Source organism: Prunus dulcis, chromosome 1, assembly GCF_902201215.1.
Source record: "Prunus dulcis chromosome 1, ALMONDv2, whole genome shotgun sequence".
Classification (NCBI taxonomy): Eukaryota; Viridiplantae; Streptophyta; class Magnoliopsida; order Rosales; family Rosaceae; genus Prunus; species Prunus dulcis.
In genome coordinates this window covers 24925320-24948585 of record NC_047650.1, presented here as the reverse complement: position 1 = coordinate 24948585, position 23266 = coordinate 24925320, and the positions used below count along the sequence as shown (strand labels likewise).

General features: G+C 36.4%; 2 protein-coding genes across 2 annotated transcripts; one reads left to right on the top strand and one right to left on the bottom strand.

Moving 5' to 3' along the window:
• The first annotated feature begins 1028 nt into the window (after nucleotides 1–1028).
• On the top strand, nucleotides 1029–5452 carry LOC117633219 (rhamnogalacturonan I rhamnosyltransferase 1). Its single transcript, XM_034366940.1, has 8 exons — nucleotides 1029–1719; nucleotides 2499–2566; nucleotides 2646–2734; nucleotides 2824–2986; nucleotides 3299–3588; nucleotides 3974–4178; nucleotides 4651–4808; nucleotides 4895–5452. The coding sequence occupies exons 1-8, from the start codon at nucleotides 1464–1466 to the stop codon at nucleotides 5166–5168; spliced, it is 1503 nt and encodes a 500-aa protein (XP_034222831.1). The 5' UTR covers nucleotides 1029–1463; the 3' UTR covers nucleotides 5169–5452.
• A 57-nt stretch (nucleotides 5453–5509) lies between these two features.
• Nucleotides 5510–8188, bottom strand: LOC117633227 (ribulose-1,5 bisphosphate carboxylase/oxygenase large subunit N-methyltransferase, chloroplastic). Its single transcript, XM_034366951.1, has 6 exons — nucleotides 7575–8188; nucleotides 7429–7457; nucleotides 6913–7124; nucleotides 6686–6811; nucleotides 6092–6499; nucleotides 5510–5988 (listed from the first exon to the last, which is right to left on the bottom strand). The coding sequence occupies exons 1-6, from the start codon at nucleotides 8084–8086 to the stop codon at nucleotides 5776–5778; spliced, it is 1500 nt and encodes a 499-aa protein (XP_034222842.1). The 5' UTR covers nucleotides 8087–8188; the 3' UTR covers nucleotides 5510–5775.
• Nucleotides 8189–23266: the final 15078 nt, after the last annotated feature.

The following is a 23266-nucleotide window of genomic DNA, read 5'->3' as shown; positions in this document are numbered from 1 at the left end:
AAAAATCCAAAAGGGGCTCCCTCCTAAATCCCAAAACCAGAATTAGTTTTTCATGCGCATACACTATTATAAGACCAGGCAGCGTTTCCTTAAAGTTATCAACTGTCTGTTGACAGCTTTATGGCTGTTTGTTTTCTATGACAGCATGCACACTTGAGTTCGTTTTCTCTTACGTTCTTGGTTTCGCCAAAATTTACCAACCTTTGCTAAAATACAAATTTATCTCAGATATGCAATGCATGCGGTCTATGCTATACTTGAAACAAAGCGTGTGGAAAGTAATGTTGTTTTTCTTAACGCTCGTAGAATGAGAGGATATGTACGATGCTAAAACGTTTTCTGTTACTAGAACTTAAATTTGTTTATTTAACTAACGAAGTAAAAGATGGACTGATTACAAAACTAGAACAATATAAAAAAAAAACTGAAAAGCAAAACCAGAATTGCACATAAAACTCCACAAAATCATCGGATGCTTCGTTAGTCGGCAAAGGGATTGGCGCATGCTATATATAATATCAGTTATAACCAAACCAACAAAAAGGGATCACTAGTTTTCTAATCATCTTGATTTCCAAGACTCCAAAGCCTAACCCTCGTATTTTAATTTGGCTTAATTATTAAAATACCTTGAATTCATCAATCAATTTGCATATCTTATCATTAAAATAAATATATGGGCAGGTTGGTGGTTTGAATTTTATCCTATTGTTTTATTATGTCACATAGAAAAATTATAATTTATTCCTTAATTTAGAAGAAGAGAATCTGAGAATAAAAAAGCAGATCATGGCTTTCCTCTTTGCACTGTATACTTTAATAAGCGATCCAATCTTACAGGTAAAAAAACAAATTTGACAGCACTGACTGCCCAAAAATAAAAAAAAATTGACAGCACTTATCACAAGGCACAACTAAAATCCAGTAAAACTGTGTAATTTGCAGATTGTATGTATTGTGATAGCAACAATTCGGACTCGTGAGAACCGGAGGGTGGGATCTTTCTCTCAAACGCTTTCGCTACAAAAAGAGCTGAATCCAACCAACAAATATTCTTTTTATTGTTTTCCTCTCGTATTGTTTTATTTTTTTATTTTATAAAAAAAAGTTCATACAGCAAGTAGCCGAGAAAAATAAGATTTTCCCGGAAAAAGGAAAGGAAAGAAAAGAAAATCAGAAAGTGTCTGGCGGTTGCATTGGGTTGTTGAGATTTTTAATTGGGTTATCCATTTTACTCGTGATTTTTCAACCTCCTACCCCTCTCTCCTCCGATCCTTGGCAAAAGTTCTGTTCTTTGTTCTGTTTCAAAATCTAGGCTTTGGCCGAGCTAGGGCTAAGGTTCCCAAGTGTGTTGATTTGACAATGTGTGCGTGAGATTGGGGATTTCATGAGCTGAACTTCATCGGGCATTTGGGAATTTTGGGATTGATCGATGAAACGGCGATGTGGTGTGTGAAAGAGGAATGGAGGTTAGATCTGAGGGTGGTATACAGGTGCGTTGCGATAAGCTTCCAGCGCCGGTGATTGCGAGAACGCGTCTACAGGTGTGGTTCATCCGGGTGTGTTCAAGCTTGTTTCTTTGGACGTGTTTGGTTCAGTTAGTGGCGGTTGGTGAGCTATGGCATCCACATTTGCTCTCCAATATAACCAATCGTATTTCGGCAATTACGCAGGATCCACTTCCGACGGTTCCGTCGCCGCCACCTCTTCTCCCTGCAAGTGAGTTTTTAGATTAAAAAAGATTTTTTTTTTAATACTGAAAATTGTTCAAATAGTGCAGAGTATCTTTGTTGCTGTTACTAGTGTTGAGCTTGAATGCGATTGCTCTAGTTCATAATTGGAGAGTATTGCACCTGGATATGGCTCCCTCAGTTGAGGGCTGCACATTCTAGTGTTTTTATGTACGCATGAATATGAATGTTTTAGTTCGTGAATTGAGAGTTCTGGCACATGAAATTTGCGCTTGCTATCCCATTTGACAATGCAGGATCGCTGTGTATAAATTTGGAGTATTTGAGGTCAAGGATAAGTGGATAGGATTATTTTTGGTTATGGAATGGAGAATTCTTATTTTTAGGGTAAGGTGTGTTTATATAGATTGATTTCTAATATTTGTTGGCACCAGGCCTGCAGTCTTTAAGAGGTGTGTGTGGTGGTATCAGTGACGTATGAAATGAATGCTTATAAAAACTATAGTTTTGGAACTCCGTTTACTGTTGAAAGTTAAAATTGGCTTTCATGAGAAGCTCATTCTTTCAAAGTAATTATGAAATAGGTTGTGTGGTAAATGTACTGTACTCTGTTGAAGTTGCCCACAAATTACCCTAAGTTATGGAAAAATTATTTTCTTCGACCAACAATGGTTCATCTTTTGTTTGTTGCTTTTTTACATTCCCACATATGTGAGAGAAGCAATCTCATGCGTGTTCTGTGTGTGGTAAGGCTAATATGTGCAATATGAAGTTGAAAAATAGGCCTAATGACCTGATTTTTTGCAGGAAATTATACAAGTAATGGGTTTCTTAGAGTTTCCTGCAATGGGGGCTTGAATCAAATGCGTGCTGCGGTTTGTGCTGTGTTTTTCTTTTCTTTTCCTTCTTCCTTTATCCCATATCTAGCTACTGATAGCAACTTTTGCATTTCAGATCTGCGACATGGTGACTGTTGCTCGGCTTTTAAATCTCACATTGGTTGTTCCGGAGCTTGATAAGACATCTTTCTGGGCTGATCCTAGGTATAATCATTGATCTAAATGGAACTGTGATTTAACTAACTCCTTTAATTGCTGCTTTAGGATTTCAACTGTTAGTATTCTTTTTGCAGTAATTTTGAGGATATCTTTGATGTAAGACATTTCATTGATTCGCTGAGAGATGAAGTCCGAATTGTCAGAAGACTGCCGAAAATGTTTAGTAGGAAATATGGACATAAACCATTCGAGATGCCTCCTGTTAGTTGGTCAAACGAAAAATATTATCTGGAACAGGTTTGTGTACTTGCTTGCCAGTTTATTTTAGGTGAAGAATATATTGCTAATGAAGTTAACAACTTTCTTTAAATTATGTTAGCTCCTTATCATCCTATGCATTGCATGCATTCACTTGTGCCTAATTTAGATATGTAATTAGAACATATTCCAAATTGTAGTGTGATCAAATTTATTTTTTTGTTTTTTGGGCCTAAGTGAGTTTATCTATTCTTTCTACTTCCTGATTGAATGCATTTGATTCCATTATGCGGAAGTTTTAACTTTTAAGTGATGCGTCCTGATTCAGTGCCTTGATTTCATTGTATGCAGATTTTGCCACTTATTAGCAAGCATAAGGTGTTGCACTTTAACAGAACGGATGCACGCGTGGCAAACAATTGGATACCTCTTGATCTTCAGAAACTCAGGTGTCGTGTTAATTTCCAGGCACTGAAGTTCACTCCTCAGATTGAGACTTTGGGGTACAAATTGGTTCGTATACTCCAGGAGAAGGGACCTTTTGTGGCTTTGCATCTAAGGTATGAGATGGACATGTTGGCTTTCTCAGGTTGCACTCATGGATGCACTGAGGAAGAAGCTGCGGAGCTCAAACGATTGAGGTTTGTCATGTTTAAAATTTGACAATAGTTTTTTGAATGCTTATTTGAAAATCTGATGAACACTTGTCATGAGTAAATTTTTTATCTGGCTTGCTTGATTTTTAAACAGGCATATGCTTCAAACAACACTGTTCATATCAAGAAAATATTACTGTTGCTAGTAGATGATATAACAGCTGACAAAGAAAATCCATGACTCATAGATTTCTGTTCTTTCCCACCTTGTGTTTCTTGTGCCTTAGGCTCTTGGTGGAGCAGGATTATTACCTTTAATCATCCTGGCTAAAGTTTTCTTTTGTCTACTTTACACAAGTTTCTTATGACCAAGGTTGGTTATATTGAGTTGTACTCACTTGCAATGTCTGTTGGCATACCTTTCATTCAGATATGCATATCCTTGGTGGAGAGAGAAAGAGATAGTGTCTGAAGAGAAGAGATCACACGGTTTGTGCCCTCTGACACCTGAGGAGAGTGCATTACTTTTGCAAGCATTGGATTTTCATAAGGACACACAGATCTATATAGCAGCTGGTGAGATTTATGGTAGTGAAAGGAGACTTGCCCCTTTAAGAGCTGCATTTCCACGAATTGTGAGTTCGTTTGCTTTATTCTGTAGCCTTTTTACTTTTGCGGATTTGGGACTTCTGATATTAGTAACTTTGCTGAGTGGTAACACGTGTGCTTTGCCACAATTCTGGTTATCCTTGTATCATAAGCAATACCTTGTCAAGACTTAGGTCATATAGACACCTTTCCTACTCGTTTGGTGGTCAAGGTCCATCACTGGAGTTGAGGGTGCCCTTTGATGGGTTTACCTGAATACATGAAAAGCTAATTGTTGTTCAAACTCTAGTTCTAACCAGTGGGGAAGCCATTGTCATTTACCTGTTTATTTGATAAAAGCAGATGATCTGAGAGGTTTACCTGTTTATTTGATAAAAGCAGATGATCTGAGAGGTCCCATTGAAGGGTCCAACTTGACTCTAAAATATTTATGTCCATACTGGCTATGTACTTGTTGTGGTCTTTATAAAATAATGTTTTCTTACTTGTTTACTTCAGGTTAAAAAAGAAAGTCTTCTCTCCCCGGAGGAGTTGCAACAATTTCAGAATCATTCATCTCAAATGGCTGCTTTGGATTTTATAGTTTCGGTAGCTAGTAATACTTTCGTTCCTACATATGATGGGAACATGGCGAAACTTGTTGAAGGTCACCGAAGGTATGTGAACACTTTTACAAGGTGGGATGGGTTTTTGTTTTATAAAATACCAAAGAAATACACTTCTCTAATTATATTTCGTGCAGGTACCTTGGGTTTAAGAAAAGTATCTTGCTAGATAGGAAAAGGCTTGTGGAGTTGTTGGACATGCATCTGAATGGGACACTTTCATGGAATGAGTTTTCAGTTGCTGTACGATCCACTCATGAGAAGAGAATGGGACAGCCAACTCGACGTCGAGTTATTGCAGACAAGCCGAAGGAGGAAGATTATTTTTATGCAAATCCTCAAGAGTGCCTCTGCGAGGGAACAAATTGTGACAACTTGCTTAGCCCTAGCAACTCAAGTGAAGCTGGGTGACTGCAAGCTTTCTAATCTGGAACCTCCTTCAACACAATTGTTTTAAGAGAGTGGTCAACAAATCCATGTGGCAGTGGCTTTCATATTAGTAAGCATGTACACACACACATGAGAGTTTTGTAGGAAACGGCATAAAAAGACTTGAGTTCCCAATTTGGGCTTCTAAAGATGTATTCATTCGTTTTCAATCTTTAAATTTGTCCATAAATTTGTTTGTTTTCTTCATGTATTTGACAACTTGACAAGAATTCACTGCTGTTCAGTTCTATAAATTATAATTAACACGAGTACAGTCGAAAAAGTTCCCGTTCATGAGAAACAAAAATGAGTGATGCAATTAATTACCACATGAATTTGACGCTTCTGCACGGATTCATCTAGTTTGATCAATTAAGGTATAATTAAAATCCAAGAACAAAAAATAGAATAAGTACACAAGGAGTAGCTCCAAGAAGCCAAAAAATAAAAAAAATAAAAAAAAAATCTCTGGGATATGCTTCTGGGATCCATCATTTTCTCATTCCAACCTTCACAGAATTCTGGTATTTTTAGCAAGGTAAACTGTAAACTAGAACTACTTGTGACTTCTCAGTGACATGAATTTGCCCTACTTGGGCTCCCAGAAGATGATGTCTTCTAGCTCCCCGCAGAGGCCAAGATCCTTGAGCCTCCTTTCCTGGTAGTATTCCAATTGACGTAGTTCTGACTCCCTATCCTTGAAAATCCCATCAATATGCTGAAGCACCTTCTTCTCTCCATGTCTTATTCCTACTGCAATCTCAAGCCTTGGATCCAGTTTTGATTCTTTTAACTTCTCATCCTGCAATGAAACAATGTGCATTCAGTTGTTACAAGCCTACACCACTGGCTTGAAGCCCTAGAGAAAAGTTCCGGTGCCACAAGGAGAATAAATAAAAGCACACCTCTTCAATGGTGGTGGGATAGGCAGAAAGAGCAGATTTGCAGGCTTCTCGGACCACTCGACATATGAGCTCTTCGTTGGCAGGGCTCACAGGCAGCTCAAGGTGTCCCCAGATAGTGTTCCTGAATATAGATTCCAAGAGGAAAGCATCGGTACCTCCAAGAGCTACCAGCCGCAGATATGGAATCAATGCAGGTGGGAGTGAACGGTCCAAAAATATGTCGAAGTATGCAGTTGCTCCCAAACCATTAGACTCAGCAATGTCCAGCTTGTCACCATAAAATGGGTCTGACTCGGATATTTCCAGTGTTAAGGTAAATGCATCGCGATTTGCATTGGAAGAATCTATGAATCCGTAATCCAAAGCAAACTCAGCATTGCTCTTGTTTATATCATATTGGATGAAAACCTGTTGAGAAGTCTCATTACAAACCATAGTATTTAATCTAATTCAAGGATCTTTCAGAAATGGTTAGCGTCCATGCCATATAGGGAAGAAAAAAAGACCACAATTTCAGAAGCATGAGAGGCCTACAGAGTATAGACTATCACTGGACTACAACAAGAAGAAAAAACAGCAGCTGAAAAACTTCACCTGCTCACCAGCCTTGAGAGCAACTGGGCTCCGTATAGAAAACAGATAATCCCAAGAGAAAAGACCTGCTGCTCCTTTGATCTCCCATGCATGCTCTTCTGTGGTTATGCTGGAACTATGGTTGATCTGATAAAAGATATCTTTTACTCAATATCAATGGAAACAAGCTGCTTGCATAACTGGAGCTAGCTCACAGATTGATTGTAGTGGGAAGTCTCAAGCCTTACCAAGTCCGCAAGTGGGATCAAAACAAGGTTTTGACCGAGGAGACGCGAGAATGCCCTGGATCTGAGTATACCGAATGCCCAAAAGAAGTCATCCAGTGTGATAGGAGATGGGAAAAGCTGCTTGTTAGGGAGGATGATTTCTTCTTCCACTTTTAGAAACTCACTCTGCACATACTCTTTTACACCCATTGTTGTGCTCAAAAGTTGGGTTCCTGCCAACCCCAATTCAATCATACTCTAGCCAAAGATTGCAACAATCAAGTACATTTTTTATATAAGATGTACATTCATTTTACTAGCTTCCAGATTACACACAGAACCCAAATTCCAGGCATAAAGATTATATTGTAACAAGTTAAAAACCATCATGGCATGTTTGATTAAAGCTTAAACTTTGATTTTCTAAATCATGTACAATATATGTCCTTGCAAGTATAGATAGGTTTGTAGTACAATGAAGCTAAACAGAGTTGTAAATACCACTAAAAAAACCTGCAATCTAAGTAACTGTCTAACCTTGAAGCTCATCAAGCTCCTCTTCTGACCTGCACTGAAACCATCAACACAAACTCTTTATCAACCCCCAAAATCTCAAACCCATAAAAAGGAAAAATACAAAATTCCCAACTGTAGAAATTAAGCAATTAATCAGCCAAACCCACCAGAACACAGTTGAATTGGTGGATTCAGGAAGAATATCAAGGTAAAGCCTCCACTTGGAGTCATCTCTGTACTTCTCTCTGAGCAAAAACAGAGCAACGGACACCCAAGGCTTCAACCCACTACAAACATTTCCAATCTCGGAGCCTGAAACGGCATCTGGGTTTATCCAGAGCCTCTTGGGGACCTCCAAAACCACCTCGTTTTTACCAATGTTTCTGTGGGCAACGAGCCCCATGCCTTCAGGGACCAAAGCAGGCTTTGCTGCAGGGGACTTGGCAGTGACCACGCCTTCGTCTCGGAGCCATTGCCAGAAGGTTTGAACAGCTGGAGGGAGTGATGGGTCGCATTGCAATGGGGAAGAAAGAGAGGTCACAGCAAGGACAGGCTTCTTGAGATGGGTTGGTGTCTTCGGTAACGAGGAGAAGTGTGTGAGCGTTGTGGAAAGCTTTGTTCTTGGAGTAAGGAAGAGGAAAGTGGAGGATGAAGAAGATAAAGTGAAGAGAGTGACCATTGTTTGATTTATCTCTCTCTTAATTTTCAAACTTTGTGTTTCAGATATCTGTCTGGGGTATGATTGATTTATAGCTTCTGCTTGTGGATAGGCTCTCTTGATGCGTTATCAACTGTTAATCAAATGCTAATGGCTTTTTGTCTGAAATGGCCCCAAATTTAGCTCCAAAAACATAAAAAACATTTGATATAAAAAAAAAAAAAACATAAAAAACAGGCCCCAAATTTACCAAAAGGAAAGAAAACATTTTGGGAAATGGGTTTCGGTGTTGGGTTAGCAGGCCTTTGTATGATTGCAGACTTTATTAGGCTCTTAGAAATCAAATCATATGTTGTTGCTCACTATGGGCTTTATAGCCTTTCACCTTTCACCAACAAAAACAAAGACAAAAGCCTTTCACCTTTCTTCACATGGGCTTTCACAAATGCTTTGCTGTTTTTTGTTTTTGTTTAAATACAAACTGTTTTCAAAACTACAAGAGGGGGTTTTTCATATAGGCATCCAAAGTATTATAGTGGTTTGAACATGACTATTGATATGCAAGCTAATGTCATTTTCCACTAACCTAGATCCCTTTGGTCACAAATGTTTTGGTTGAAAACTGATATATGATCTTATGACTTTGCAGAGACCTGTGTTTTTGATAAGATAGTACCCTAGAACTAGTCATTTTGACCCCCTTTGTGAGGGGGCACCCCTTCTCCCATAGCTTCCTAATGCTTTGCTTCTAGTAGATTTTGGTCAACGCACACAACTAAAGAATTTCCAAATCTCACAACAACAAAAAAATCCAAATCATTCAATTACACTCTCATTGACTTTTAATCTTTAAAACTTTAAAAAAAGATAAAGAAAACAAAAAGAGGCAAGGGTCAATCAATGCACAACCATTTCGGTTGCCAGATTATGAGATTGTAGAGACCAGATAAGCACCTATTAGAAATTGAAATAAAATAAAAATTATTCAAAAATAAATTTCTATATTAATATGATGTGCTCAGAGTCATTGCACGCCTTAAACAAAGAGAATGAAGCCAATTACTTTTTATTTTTTGTGAAATTTGGAACACTCTGATAAATAATATATTCGGTGATGTCAAGTGGTAGGAAAATTTGTTAGATGCAGCATAATCAGAGTAAAATATTCACACTAGGACTGTTATAAAGCACATTGATTTGTAAAATGCAAGTAAAAAAAAAGAAAGAAAGAGAGCCGCCAACAAACGCTCGTTTTTGTATAGATCTCTTAAATCGGTGGCCTTTGGTCCTTGGGGTAGTCGATTTGCATATTGAGCACTGGTTTTGATCTACTGTCGATCTCTATTTGGTGGAGGTGGAGTTGACTGCTTTGGGCGGATATGTCATTCCTTGGTGCTGTGGATCATGTGGGTTGCTGTAAGCATACTGAAACCTCTCATGGTAGGGTGGATGATGAACGTTAATGCCCTTTCATTTATTGGTGTTTCTTGCCCCTAGCTCTTGGAATCTGTTTCTCCACCATGGTTACTGGTTTGATTTGAGTCTTATGGATCCTCTTCATTTTCAACTATGGGTGAGTGTTGAGCAATTTCACAAGCGTAAGGATCACACAAGTAGTTTAGAGTTAAGTAAAGTATCGTTCCTACGAAGAGTGATTAAATTTATTAAGTACCTATTGTGATTAACCTCAGACTTTATTTGAACGACTGAATGATGAGATTTGATTGATTAATTAACTAAAAACGATAAATAAAAGCAAACATATAAAAATAAGGTGATGAGATTCAAGTTATGAGAGCACTAGAGCTTCCGATTTCACCATAGTAAATTCCACCCAATTTTCTTAGCACGTTAATCCTAATTAATCTCCATGTTGACATTCGATTTCCCTATTTTATTCAATACTTCATCCCTGGATATACCAAAAGTATCCTTATATACCACCTACTCTATCCCTAGTAATGAAATTAAGATAATAAGAACCCATTAAGTTCCTTGGAAAACTTGCAAAAGAACCACATAAGTCATGACAAACATCCCTGTCTAATCATATAACCCATGACATCTATTACAAGAAGCAAACTCTAAATTGGATATCCCTATCGTCTATTTAGCATCAAAACAATTAAATGTTGCCCAAACATTTAAAGCATTAAACATAGTAATAGATACTCAACATGAAAAAAATACTTGGAGTTGACATTGAGTAAAGAAATTGAATATTCATGGCTAGGCTACATGAAGCCTGCGAGAAATTTTTTTTTTTAAAATAAAAAAAACTATATATTTATTATTTAAAAAAAAATTCATACTGCATATTAATTATTAATTAATATGGCTATTCCTTATTTAATATTTATTATGAAGACCTAAATGTTATAAAATCTTAAGCCTAGTATGAGATTATTATTTTAGGTGAAAGATGACACCATTCTTGTTTTCTATGTGCAGAGATTTGGAATTTGTTTTAATCAAATCATCATTGTCATGCCACCTTGCATGCTAGTAACAGGTGGTGAAAGAGGAATGAGTCACATTGACAGGACCAGCCCCGAATTCCTTGAAACTCGGGACGAATCCTGTGAAATTCCCAACATCACACTGATGCCGGGCCCACTTCTGAAACTATAGCCTCTTTTCTTTAAATAAGGAAGAAGGGTACAAGACTTTCTACCGAAATTTCGGCAGAACCTCCCCTGTAAATTGAGCATTTCCCAAATTTTCAACCTGCAACAAAACACAATTTAAGAAGCCAACAACTATCACACACAATGTAATAACATACAATTTACAGACAAAGCTTCCAGCCTTCAAATGAATTAAGGTAGAACAACTAGCAATGCTTTTAAGTCAATTAATACTCTAAACAATGCAGATTAAGAATTCGAACAATTTTAATGAATGCCCACGGTAATCCACATAAAATAACTTCCAAGATTCCATCATGTGACGTTTAACATCTTAATACCCACACAAGTAGTTTAAGGCCTCACCTAGGGATGGCAAAAATCCCCGCGGAGGCGGGTCCCTGTCGGGTCCCTGACCCTAATGGGGGGAGATTTCGGGGCCAAATGGTTATCGGGTATTGGGATATTCGATCTTAAAAAATCCCCGACGGGTATGGGGAGGGGATGGTATTGGCGTCCCCATCCCCGAATCCGACCCGAAAATATATATGTTTATATTTAAATAAATAAATATATAATTATAATATTTATGTTTAACCCTAAGTTAACCTCTCTCTCCTAATTCTTCCTAATCTTTTTTAGAATTTCATATTGATGTGATTTTGAATAGTTGAGTTGAACTTTATAGTTAATTTGGATGTGTTGAATGATAATTTAATATGAAACTTAATGTTAAAATATATGATAAATATTTTTTGTGCAAAAAAAATCGGGGATTCGGGGCGGGTATGGGGGATAGTCCCCCGACGGGAACGGGGACGGGGATTCCCCGAAACCTATTAAACGGGGATTGGTTCAGGGATGGGGGCGGGGATGGAAAGCGGGAACGGGGATGATATTGTCATACCCGGCCCGTTGCCATCCCTAGCCTCACATAATAATCACATAATCTTCTCATACACCGGAAATTTTAGCTCCACATATGGGAAGTGTCTCACACGCTGAAAATTCCAACGCCACGTGTGAGACTTAATAATCACATAATTTTCTCATACGCCGGAAATTCCAATGCCACGTATGGGAAGTGTCTCACACGCCGGAAATTCCAACGCCACGTGTGAGACTTAATAATCATATAATCTTCACATACGCTGGAAATTCGAACGCCATGTATGGGAAGTGTCTCACACGCCGGAAATTCCAAAGCCACATGTGAGACCTAATAATCACATAATCTTCCCATACGTCAGAAATTCCAAAGCCATGTATGGGAAGTGTCTCACACGCCGGAAATTCGAACTCCATGTATAGGAAGTGTCTCACATGTCCGAAATTCCAACTCCACGTGTGAGACCTAATAATCACATAATCTTCCCATACGCCAGAAATTCCAAAGCCACGTATGGGAAGTGACTTACACGCCGGAAATTCCAACACTATGTATGGGAAGTGTCTCACACGCCGGAAATTCCAACGCCACGTATGGGAAGTATGTACTTTTAAGGGTTTGTCAATATAGGTAAATATAGGGTTTGTGCAATATAGGTCCCTACAATTTTTATTTCCTAAATGTTATTAAGAAACCACAAAAAGGCACAAGAATACAACAAAAAGTAAAATCCAACCAAGCTCAGCAACAAGGATATAATTTTTAAGTGAAAAATGTTGGGAACACTGACTTATATCATGATTTGATTTTTCTTTGGCCTACAAATCAATTCTTTTATGTGGAAAATTCTTTTGACTTTGTCACTTAATTTGTACAAATATGGTTGTGTGGCTTTTAAAAGGCAACATGACGTATGGGATGGGCTGCCAATTTTGAAACTTATTAGCTTATTTGAGAAGCCGGTGCAGCATTTATGCGTGCATGAAACACTCAGCGGATTGATCTATCAGAGAAGATAAAATAATGGTGTCATTCGGACAGACTTGGGCAATTGATCCGACAACAAGTCTTTTAGTCATTTGCCAAGCTGGTCCCTTCAGCCTCGTTTGTTACGGAAGATTGTCTTGGCATGAACTATTCTCAGAAATTATCTTAGCTTGAATTGGCTTAAGTTGAATAACACTTAACCGATGTTTGGTGATGCTTGGATTGGGACTAAATTTAAATTGATTAAAATATCAATAAATAGGATGATATATTTTAACTTCTGTTCTTCTGTACAAACGTGGGTTAAAAATATTCCAAAATTTTATTTAATAAAGTTTATTTTTTAGATTTGTACGGGTTTTAAATTTGAGGGAATTTGTGTCTATTTAAGTGAGTTTTTTGCTATATTTGAAATATTTTACAAAAACTGACATTTTTGAAATTAAAGATCAAGTTTTGGCTATTTTTGATAAATTCTCCTAAGACTGAGCTGTGAATTTGTGTTAGTAATGTAATTTATTTAATTGTTTCTAATAATGCTATATTTATCAGTTAAGTACGGTTTAATATAATTGATTTTGTAAACATTTCATGAAACAATACTAATCAGAACGGATTACCCTTTAACTAACCTGGGTTGTATTGTAGCCCAGGTGATTTTGTCTTTTTAAGCCTAAACTAACATACCCAACCCACCCAATGGACAGCCATGCACTGCATTCTCATAATCCCCCCTTCACCCTGTTTTCTTTTTTTGGTACAAAAAGGAAGGGGGCCAAAGGCAAAACACAAACTCCTGCCTCTTTTAGTTTTTGGTCGAAGTCGAAAACAACTCCTGTAATTTTTATATATATAGAAAATAACCCTGTTTTAATTTACACATCTGAATAAAATAGAAAAGAGATGTGTACTAGATGTGTTTTAAGGGGTAAAACTCATTAAGTCATTCTGATTATGTTTTTTTTTTATAAATTAAATTTACTTATAATGTCGAGTTTTTAACCCACTCTAATTTAAAATTCCAAATCCATCCTGATTAGGTGAACATAACTTCATAAACAAATATGAAAATTTAATATAAAAGTGAAAGCAGATGAGTTGAACATTTAAGATGTGATCAAGTTTAATAAACTAAACACGTGAACATGATGAAAACCTACATTCATTTTTCAACCAATGATAATGCATCAAAATAATGCTTTACAGAAAATAGATAATTTCAAAATAACAACTTTTATTTATACTCACAAGGATAGCAACTTCAACTTCAAATAACTTCACTCTCTAAATAAAGGGGTGATTTCTCCAAAAGATGTTTCAGAGATAATCTTTAAACAGGAAGAAAACTTAAAATTGTATTCTGATTACAACTGAGGCGGAAACCTCCTTATATAGAGAAAAGCAACTAGAGTTCAACTAACTATGAAAAATTAACTGTGGTTCACTGCTACTGTAGAGTCACAGGTGTGCAACCTAATTCAACTTTCAATTTTTTCTTCATTCGGATTGTATTGATGCATCTTTTGGTGGAAAGCAAATAGTAAAAGGCAGATGCTTGTACTGTGGCAATTATGGTGTCGGCTACTGTGGCATGCAATTATGGTGTCGGCAACTGTGGCATGTAATTATTGTCTGCAGAGTCTAGTATGAGTGCAAATCATAGGCGTCATAGGGGTCTTGACTATCTTTATACCATGATTTGGGCTTGTCAGGATTCTGAATGGGCTGGCAACTAGACGACGAAGGAGAATCGTTGTCCTCATCATCATCCATCTGGGAGGCTTGCAAAATCAACTGGCGAGCAATTTCCTGGAGTTCTGATTTGGATTTTCCTTCGACTGAGAGGGAAGATCGGGCAGATCCAGTTGGGGAAACTGGACGAGGCATTGGCTCGACTGGTAGATCATTATAGACATACTTGGCAATTCGATGAACTTCAAATTTGTCCCACCATTTGATAGAGAATTGGCGGGCAAAGATCCGGGCATCTTTGGTGATTCTGTAGGACCATTTGAGGATCCATGGAACCTTATATCTGGCAATAAACAGCAACTGTTTTGGGAAGAATAAATCAACTTTGGAGAACTTGGCCTTCTTAGTATAATGGCGGATTAGCTCATGAACTGAAACAGGCAATATTTCATTGACTGGACCATGTTTTTCCCACCAATGAAGGAACCAGTAAGGGAAAGAACATTTGAACTTATTATCAAAATTGATAAACCAGGAATGGCTAAAATCTTCAGATTGGTGAAGAAAAATAGTATACCAGGCATCAATATAATCAGAATAATTATATTGTAATTTCGACTGAAGAAGCTTTAGTTCATAAGGGCGACTACTGAAGGCTTCTTGGCTTATGATTTGGTGAACATACAGGGAATGATAAAGAATGACCTCAGGGTGATCACGATCCATTATTGGCTTAATTTCAACTGACTTGGTTTCAAGTAATATATCTCTATAATACTTGAGAGACTTGTAAGGACTAGAAGGCATATAATGGAATCCAGGAGGGAAATAGTGTTTGGCGATTTCAACTGGGTTGGCATGAACATCGTATATTGGCTCAATGACAAATAAATGAGAATTACTTTTGGGCAAATAAGGGGATGACTTTTTAAATGCTACTGAAGGTCCGGCTGGTGTTTCAACTAAAAAAGGGTCATAACTGGCAACTAGTGTGGATTGATAACTGGGATGAATCTGGCCAACTGTGGATCCTAAAGAGGAAAATCTGTTAGCAACTGATAATGGGGTAGCAACTGTAAGGGGAGTGCAACCAGGATAGGGAACTATCTATTTGGGCATTTCTGGCTTATTTTGACTCATGGGTGGAGTTTGGGATGGCTGCAACTGGGATGGCTTAGGTTGACTGGCTGACTCTTTGTGTTTGTCTTTTTTGGGGGCCATTGTGGTTCCTGCAAAAATTCTCGAGTAAGAAAATCAGGAACTGAATTCTCACTACCTCTCAAATATTCAATGTCAAAATCAAATATACTTAATATACTTTGCCATCGTGCAAAAATATGTTTAGATGCAATGTTATGAACATCTTTTTTTAAAACATGTTTTGCAGATTTGCAATCAACTCGTATTAAAAACTTTTGATTAAGTAAATCATCTTGAAATTTACTAATGCATAATACAATAGCTAATATTTCTTTTTTAATAGTACTATAATTATATTGCGACTGAGTCCAGGTTCCAGAATGAAAACGAACAATTTGTTCTGGAGAATCTGGGCTAACTTTCTGTTTGAGAATGCCACCATAACCTATGTCAGTGGCATCGGTTTCAACTATTTTGAAAGAATCAACTGAAGGAATACCAAGACAGGGGAGTGTCTTGACATGGGCTTTGATTTGTTTGACAACTTCAGTATGGAGATTTGACCAAGGGGGAGGATTATTCTGCAGTCTATCAAACAGGGGCTTACATTGTTTTCGCAGATTTTTGTAAAAGTCAGAAACATAATTTAGAGATCCTAAAAACCTCTGGAGTTGGTTTTTATCAAGGATTTGATCAGGGAATTTATCAGGAAATTAGATAACTCGATCAATTGGGGAGATTTGGGAATGGCAGATATTGAAGCCAAGAAATCTGATATTGGTTTGAAATAACTTAATTTTCTTGGCAGAAACAACTAAACCATTCTTTTTGACTATATGAAGGAATTTATGCAAATGCTTCCAATGCTGTTCAATTGACTCAGAGAAAATAAGAACATCATCAATATAAATAATCGAGAAATGACTGTAGGGATTGAAGATGTCATTCATAATATTCTGAAATTCACTAGGGGCATTCTTTAAACCAAACGGCATGACATTCCATTCATAATGACCGAAAGGAGTAACAAATGCAGTTTTATATCTATCTGACTCATCAATTTGGATTTGCCAGAAACCACTCTTCATATCAAATTTGGAATAAACAACTGCTTTTTCTAATCAGTTAATGAGATCTCTCTTGTTAGGTATAGGATACCTAATCCATTCTAGGACTGAATTAAGGGGCTTATAATTGATAACTAATCTTGGGACTCCTCTTTCTAGTTCAGCATTTTTCTGGACGTAAAAAGCAGGACACGACCAAGGGGATTTACTCTTGCGAATTATGTTCTTTTGGAGTAACTCATGAATTTCTTGTTTACAAAATTCCATTAACTCTTGATTCATCTGAATTGGCCGGGCTTTGGTGGGGATATTCTTTTCACTAAAGGTTTTGATATAGGGAAGACAGACGACATGCTGTTTTCTATACCAAAAAGCATTAGGCAATTCAGAACAAATTTTATTTTTCAAATTATTTTCAAAGGACTGTACCTGCAACTGAAAGGCTTTATCAGCAAGCTGTTGTTCAACTCTTTTAAATCTAATTTCTTCTTTAAGAAATTTCAACTGGTTAATTTTTTGAACAACTTGAACAGATTTAGAGACTGACTGTTTTTGTAAAGCTTTTAAATTGTGCAACTCTGGTTTCGTCAAGAATTCGAACTTAACCTTTTCACCTAGATAGGTAGAAATGATACCATCGTATTCTACCTGGAAAGGATACAATAAGGCAAGAAAAGGCAGACCTAAGATGACTTCATCAGTGATGTTTTTGAGTAGGACAAATGAGGTTTTAAAACAGACTTTGTTTTGGCAAATATGGGCTTTTGGTAATTCAAAATTTAACTGAAGAGATTTCCCTGAGGCAGTGCTAAGGGATTCTCTAGACTTCTGATAGTATCTAGTGGGAATTAGACCTTCCTGGATACAGTTAAGATCTGCTCCTGAATCAAACAAAGCAACTGTGGTGAGTTCAAAGTTTTGAACAAAATTGTTATTTTTGAATACCATTTTCTAAGGTGAACTTGTTTAATTAAATTGACAACTTGTTGGTCTTCAGAAGGTTCATCATCAGAATGGTGAGGGCTTTCTGATTGGCTTTTAGGCTCAAAAGATTCATGTCTTAAAAGATTAGTTAAATCTTGTTTGATCGTATAATTCTCAGCTTGCAATTGTTGACTTATTTGTTTTAACTCAACTAATTCTTTTTTAACTTTCTTGACTTCTAACTGGAGGTCTTGGAGGGTTACTTCTTTTTTGGAGTTAAATTTTTCTAAGGTGGTGTTGATACTTATAGGCTGGGTAGTAGGACGGGTTAAACGCTCTTGATTAAGGATCTTTTTTAATTTTTTCAAATATTCTGATTTTAACTCAGGGTTTTGAACTTTTCCTATTAGATCTATTAATAGTTCTTCTTGTTCTTCCTGTTTAGTGAGAACGAATATAGAATTCAATCTATTACAACATTTATCTGTGCAACCAAATTGGACCCTAGGAGAACTGGGTTGTGATTCTGAAGATTGGTTTGACTCAGACTCAGAACTGGAAACTATGGTTTCAACAGAACTTGTTTCAGAGTTTCGCAACTCTAAAACTTGTATCAACTTTTCTTTATCTTCTTCTGTAATCTACAATTGTTTAATAACATCTTTTACTTTGCATTCAGAGGCATAATGACCGAACTTCTGACACTTAAAACATTTAACTTTGCTTTTATCTTTTTTAGGGCGACTCTTCTTACTGCCTGGGTGTTTCGACCAATTCTTTTTGGGGGAGAATTTTCTTTTCTTATAAAACTCATTCTTTTGAAAAAACTGTTTCTTAGGGAAAGAATAACGATTTTTTCTAAGATGACTGGGCTTATTTTTCCTCGAAGGAGGGATACTGGTAAAACCGTACTGTTCGCAGAAATTACCTAATTCGTATTTGGCTGACTTTCTATCTAACTGAATTTGTCTATTGATTTTGAAATCAATACACATTTTCATACCGACTTGATTAATCGTGCTTATAATATTTCCATATGTCAGGTTATTCCAATCTATTTGGCCTTGTTCATTACTCAGGGTTGTGCGTATTTTGTGGGCAAACAAGTTTGGCAAACCATTAATAAATTTTTCTTTCCAGAATGGTTGATTACTATCATCTCTAAGCATGACTCTAGAAATGAAAACATCTTTGTACCATCTGAAATCAGATAACTTTGGGCATCTAAGATTACTCAACTGATCATGTATCCTAGCGGTGGTATTACTAGGGGTTCCAATGAAATGTTCAATTATTGTGTAAAACAAAGTGTTGACACCATCCTCTATGCCTTGACCTATTTGTTCGTCAAATATAGGGAGACCGTCTTCATTAAGTTTTACAGCATAGGTGATACGATTTTTAGACTCAGGGGTAAGATGCTTATCCCACCAATATCTGAGAGTACCAGTAAAGCCGGTAACTAACAGAGGAACAATTTCAGATTGTCTGAAACTGTGATTGGTGATGTAACTATTGGCGACCATGGACATATGTTGTAACTTATTCAGGATTTCTTGCTCAGAAAGACCATCAATATTCCAGACATCCAATTTATCAGAAGAATATATATATATATATATATGTGTGTGTGTGTGTGTGTTTTGCGTTCTCCAAGTTATCAATATATTTGAGATATTTTGAGAATTGATTATTTTGATTAATGCTTATTTTCATATAATCATTATTTTGCTCCATGCATAAATTGTGTCTGTAATCCCTGTGTTCATACTTGCCTTCTGTGTTCTTCTTCCTCTCGCTGGTTCTAGACCCCTTATGGTATCAGAGCCGTAAGTGTTGAAGAGTTAGTCTACGTCTGCAACTCATCCAACCCAAGTGGCTGGTTTAGGTTTTCTGAGTTGTAAGTATTCAGTTTCTTCTTTTCTTCTTCTGGACTCTTAGTTCACCTGTCCTTCTCTCTCTTGGTGTCCGAATCATAAGACCTGTTCCAAACAGTAAGTCCCAGGGAGGCTTAAGCGGTAGTGGCATTAGTAGGAGGGCGAGAGAATTTTAGGTGTCCTGTTACCCATGGAGTCTATATTAGAAGTTTCTGTTCACTTTCTCCTTTAGGAATCCAAACCCAGAACCTTGAGAAAAAATGAGTTGTTTTCTTAGAACCAACTCTTACAGTTCTAGCAGCTCTAGAGCCAATAGTAGTCTCCCAGAGATAGTTAATGAAGAACAAATTGAATATGAGAATAATAGTAATTTAGATTATAGAGACTGGAATATACCTAGAGTCCCTAGTCAAGACATCTATAAGAAAAAATGGTCATTATCCAGCTTTAAATCAACCACCCATGTTAAGATAGTCGAGCAAGTCTATGCCTAAGTAAAAACCATGAGACATGCCAGTTACTTAATCTTGAGTCAATAAGAAAACATAAAACTGATGGAAACAATTTTCTTCATATTGGTTTGGTACAAGTTGCTGTTAAGCCTTTAACCAGATTAGGATTAAAAGCTTTTATCCTTCTCTGTTTGCGTGATGCTAGATTTAATAATTTTAACGACAGTACGTTAGGAATTATTGAGTCCAGTCTTGCTAATGGCCCAATTCATTTTGATTGCTATCCAGATTTTACAGTCAGCCTGAGTGATCCACATATATTAAAAACACTCACTTTAAATATTAAGACTGAAGGTTATGATGTTTTGCCAGGAAGCCAACCCCTAGCATTAGTTTACAGAATATATTATAAAGTCACAAGTACAAACATGAATTTCCAAGCCTTAAACAAGAGCCCAAAGAGTCAAACACTATTAATTCAAAGTCATACGCCTGATGCTACTGTTAGAGTTCCTCACTCTATCAAATGGTCAGATGTCACTCTTCCCACTGATTGGACCTTAACCACTAAGACCCCTCCAGTTCCTATCCAATGTAGTCTAAGCGATTTAGACTACATACAACAATACTTAGACGGAACAGTTAAAATTAATTTTGGTCATCAAACTCCACATAAATCAACAGTTTAGTTACAACAGTTGTCAACACTAGGACAGTCCCAGAGACATGTCCCTGCCAGACACTCTTTTGCAGCCTCTTCCTCTACCCTAGAACGAGACCTAAAGTTAGAGAAAGCCTTAATTGATTTAAAATTGGAATCACTACGAAAAACTGCACAAGTCACCCATCCAGTCTATGGAAAACCAACATAAGAAAATAAATCTGAGTCCCCTGAGTCACCCACTCAATCTGATTTTGTCGAAGCCGATTCCAAAATAGAAAACCAACTTCGAACACTTAATAAGAAATTTGAAATTAATTGGGAAAAATTAGGACATCACTTACATGCCCCTGAAAATCAAGCGAGAAGAGATAATTATCACTCAAAAATCCCAGACCGAACAACAAGACAACAGATATTTAATGAATGGAAAGAATACATGCGCACTGCCAAAGTTGAAATTTATTATCTTGATTTTGTAGAAAGCCATTATCTGTCTAATAAATTAAAAACTTTAACTCAAGAAAATTTGGAAAAAATAGATCACACTAAGATCCTTGCTAGTCATCCTCCAGTTGAATCCATAGTAATCCAACACCAAAATGCACAAGTTATTGCCAGTCCTTTTAAGATCCCAGACTTAGAAAATAAAATGGTGATTGAACAAAATAATTATACAAACCAAATTCTAGTCATGATAGGTAAACAATTAGACAAAATAGAAACAAAAATTGACAAATTACTGCCAAAAGAAACTTCTGTTAAGCAGAGAGACCAGAAACCATTAGTTACTTTTCAAGATCTAAAGACTAGCCCAACTTTTAAAACAAAAACTACAATGACAAAAATTGAAAAAATGTTAGAAGAATTAACTCCAACCAAACGAAAAGATAAAGAGAAAGTTGAATCAAGCGTTAAAGTTTTAGGATCCCCCAAGTCACCTTTCATACTTCATCACTCCTCTGAGCCTGAATCAATTGATAGCATCGATCCTGAGTCTAGTACTATATCCAAAATTGAAAATGCATTTAAAAATCTTGAGCTTGAACAAAGTCCACAGGTACAAAAATTAACAAACAAAATTAATCTTACTAGCCTCACAAAAAATTGGTATCCTAAGCCTACACCGCCTGATATCCAGTTTGAAGAACGAAATACCCAAAGTTAGTTTTCTGTTTCTTCTGATAAATTATATGAATGGAATATTGATGGTCTTTCTGAACAAGAAATTCTAAATAAACTTCAACATATGTCTATGGTAGCTAACAGTTACATCACCAATCACAGTTTCAGACAGTCTGAAATTGTTCTCTTGTTAGAAATAGGTTTCACAGGAACTCTTCGTTCTTGGTGGGATAATCACTTAACTCATGAGTCTAAACAACGGATAATTCATGCGCTAAAACTTAATGAAGATGGTCTTCCTATTTTTGATGAACAAATAGGTAAGGGTATTGAAGATGGAGTCAACACATTGCTTTACACAATAGTCGATCATTTTATTGGAACACCTAGTAGTACTACTGCCAGAATACATGATCAATTGAGTAATTTAAGATGCCCTAAATTATCTGATTTTAGATGGTATAAAGATGTATTTATTTCCAGAGTCATGGGAAGAACAGATAGTAATCAGCCATTTTGGAAAGAAAAATTTGTTAATGGATTACCCAATTTATTCGCTCATAAAATCCGATCAACCCTTAGTAATGAACAAGGTCATATTGATTGGGACAGTCTAACTTATGGAAATATAATAAGTACAATTAATCAAGTTGGTATGAGAATGTGTGTTGATATGAAAATTGGTAAACAAATCCAATCTGAAAGAAATTCTACTAAATATGATTTAGGAAATTTCTGCGAACAATACGATTTGATGTCTATTCCTCCGTCTAGAAAAAATAATTCTAGTCGACAGTTTAGAAAAACCCGCCATTATTCGCGTAGAAAACAGTCATTCCAACATAATAATGAAGATAAAGAATTTTATAGTAAGAAAATATTTTCCTCTCGGAAAAATTGGAAAAAGAGTCACAATAAAGAAAAGAATAATAGCTTTAAGAAAACGGCCGACAAAAGAAAAGTGAAATGCTATAAATGTCAAAAGTATGGTCACTATGCTAATAATTGCAAAGTTAAAAACACAATCAAACAATTAAAAATCACGGATGAAGATAAAAATAAATTAATTCAAGTCCTCAAGTTAAATAACACTGAGTCAAGTGAGAATGAAACCATGGTTAGTCGTACTGAGTCTTCTGAAATATATTCTTCTGAGTCACAACCCAGTTCCCCCAGAATCCAATTCGGTTGCCAAGATAATTGCTGTAAGTCTAAATCAATCAGTGTCCTCACCAAACAGGAAGAACAAGAAGAATTATTAATCGACCTAATAAGTAAGGTTGAGAATCCAGAATTAAAATCTGAATATTTAAATAAATTAAGAAAAGTCATCAGCCAAGAAGAATCAAAACATTCTGCCCAAAAAATAAATCTGAATACAACCCTAGAAAAATTTAAGAAAAAGAAGGAAGTTACTTTACAGGATTTACAATTAGAAATAAAATTAGTAAAAAAAGAAATCATTGAGTTAAGACAAATGAGTCAAAAATTGCAATCTGAAAATTATGAGATAAAACAAGATCTGATTAATTTATTAGAAAAGAAAATTCCTGAGTCTAACCCAGAAAGTCCAACTAACTCAGATGAAGAAAGCCCTATACAAGAGCAAGCCGTTAATTTAATTAAACATGTAAATTTTAGAAAATGGTATGCACGAGTTACCATATTTATTAAAAATTTTGAACTAAATATAATTGCCCTTTTTGATTCAGGAGCCGACCTTAATTGTATCCGAGAAGGCTTAACCCCAACTAAATATT

Coding starts and splice junctions, on each gene's coding strand:
- LOC117633219 (XM_034366940.1), top strand. CDS start 1,464: ATGGAGGTTAGATCTGAGGGTGGTATACAGGTGCGTTGCGATAAGCTT. Junction 1,720..2,498: donor GCCACCTCTTCTCCCTGCAA/GTGAGTTTTTAG, acceptor GATTTTTTGCAG/GAAATTATACAAGTAATGGG. Junction 3,589..3,973: donor GCGGAGCTCAAACGATTGAG/GTTTGTCATGTT, acceptor CCTTTCATTCAG/ATATGCATATCCTTGGTGGA.
- LOC117633227 (XM_034366951.1), bottom strand. CDS start 8,086: ATGGTCACTCTCTTCACTTTATCTTCTTCATCCTCCACTTTCCTCTTC. Junction 7,458..7,574: donor ACCAATTCAACTGTGTTCTG/GTGGGTTTGGCT, acceptor GTTTCAGTGCAG/GTCAGAAGAGGAGCTTGATG. Junction 6,812..6,912: donor TGATCCCACTTGCGGACTTG/GTAAGGCTTGAG, acceptor ATCTTTTATCAG/ATCAACCATAGTTCCAGCAT.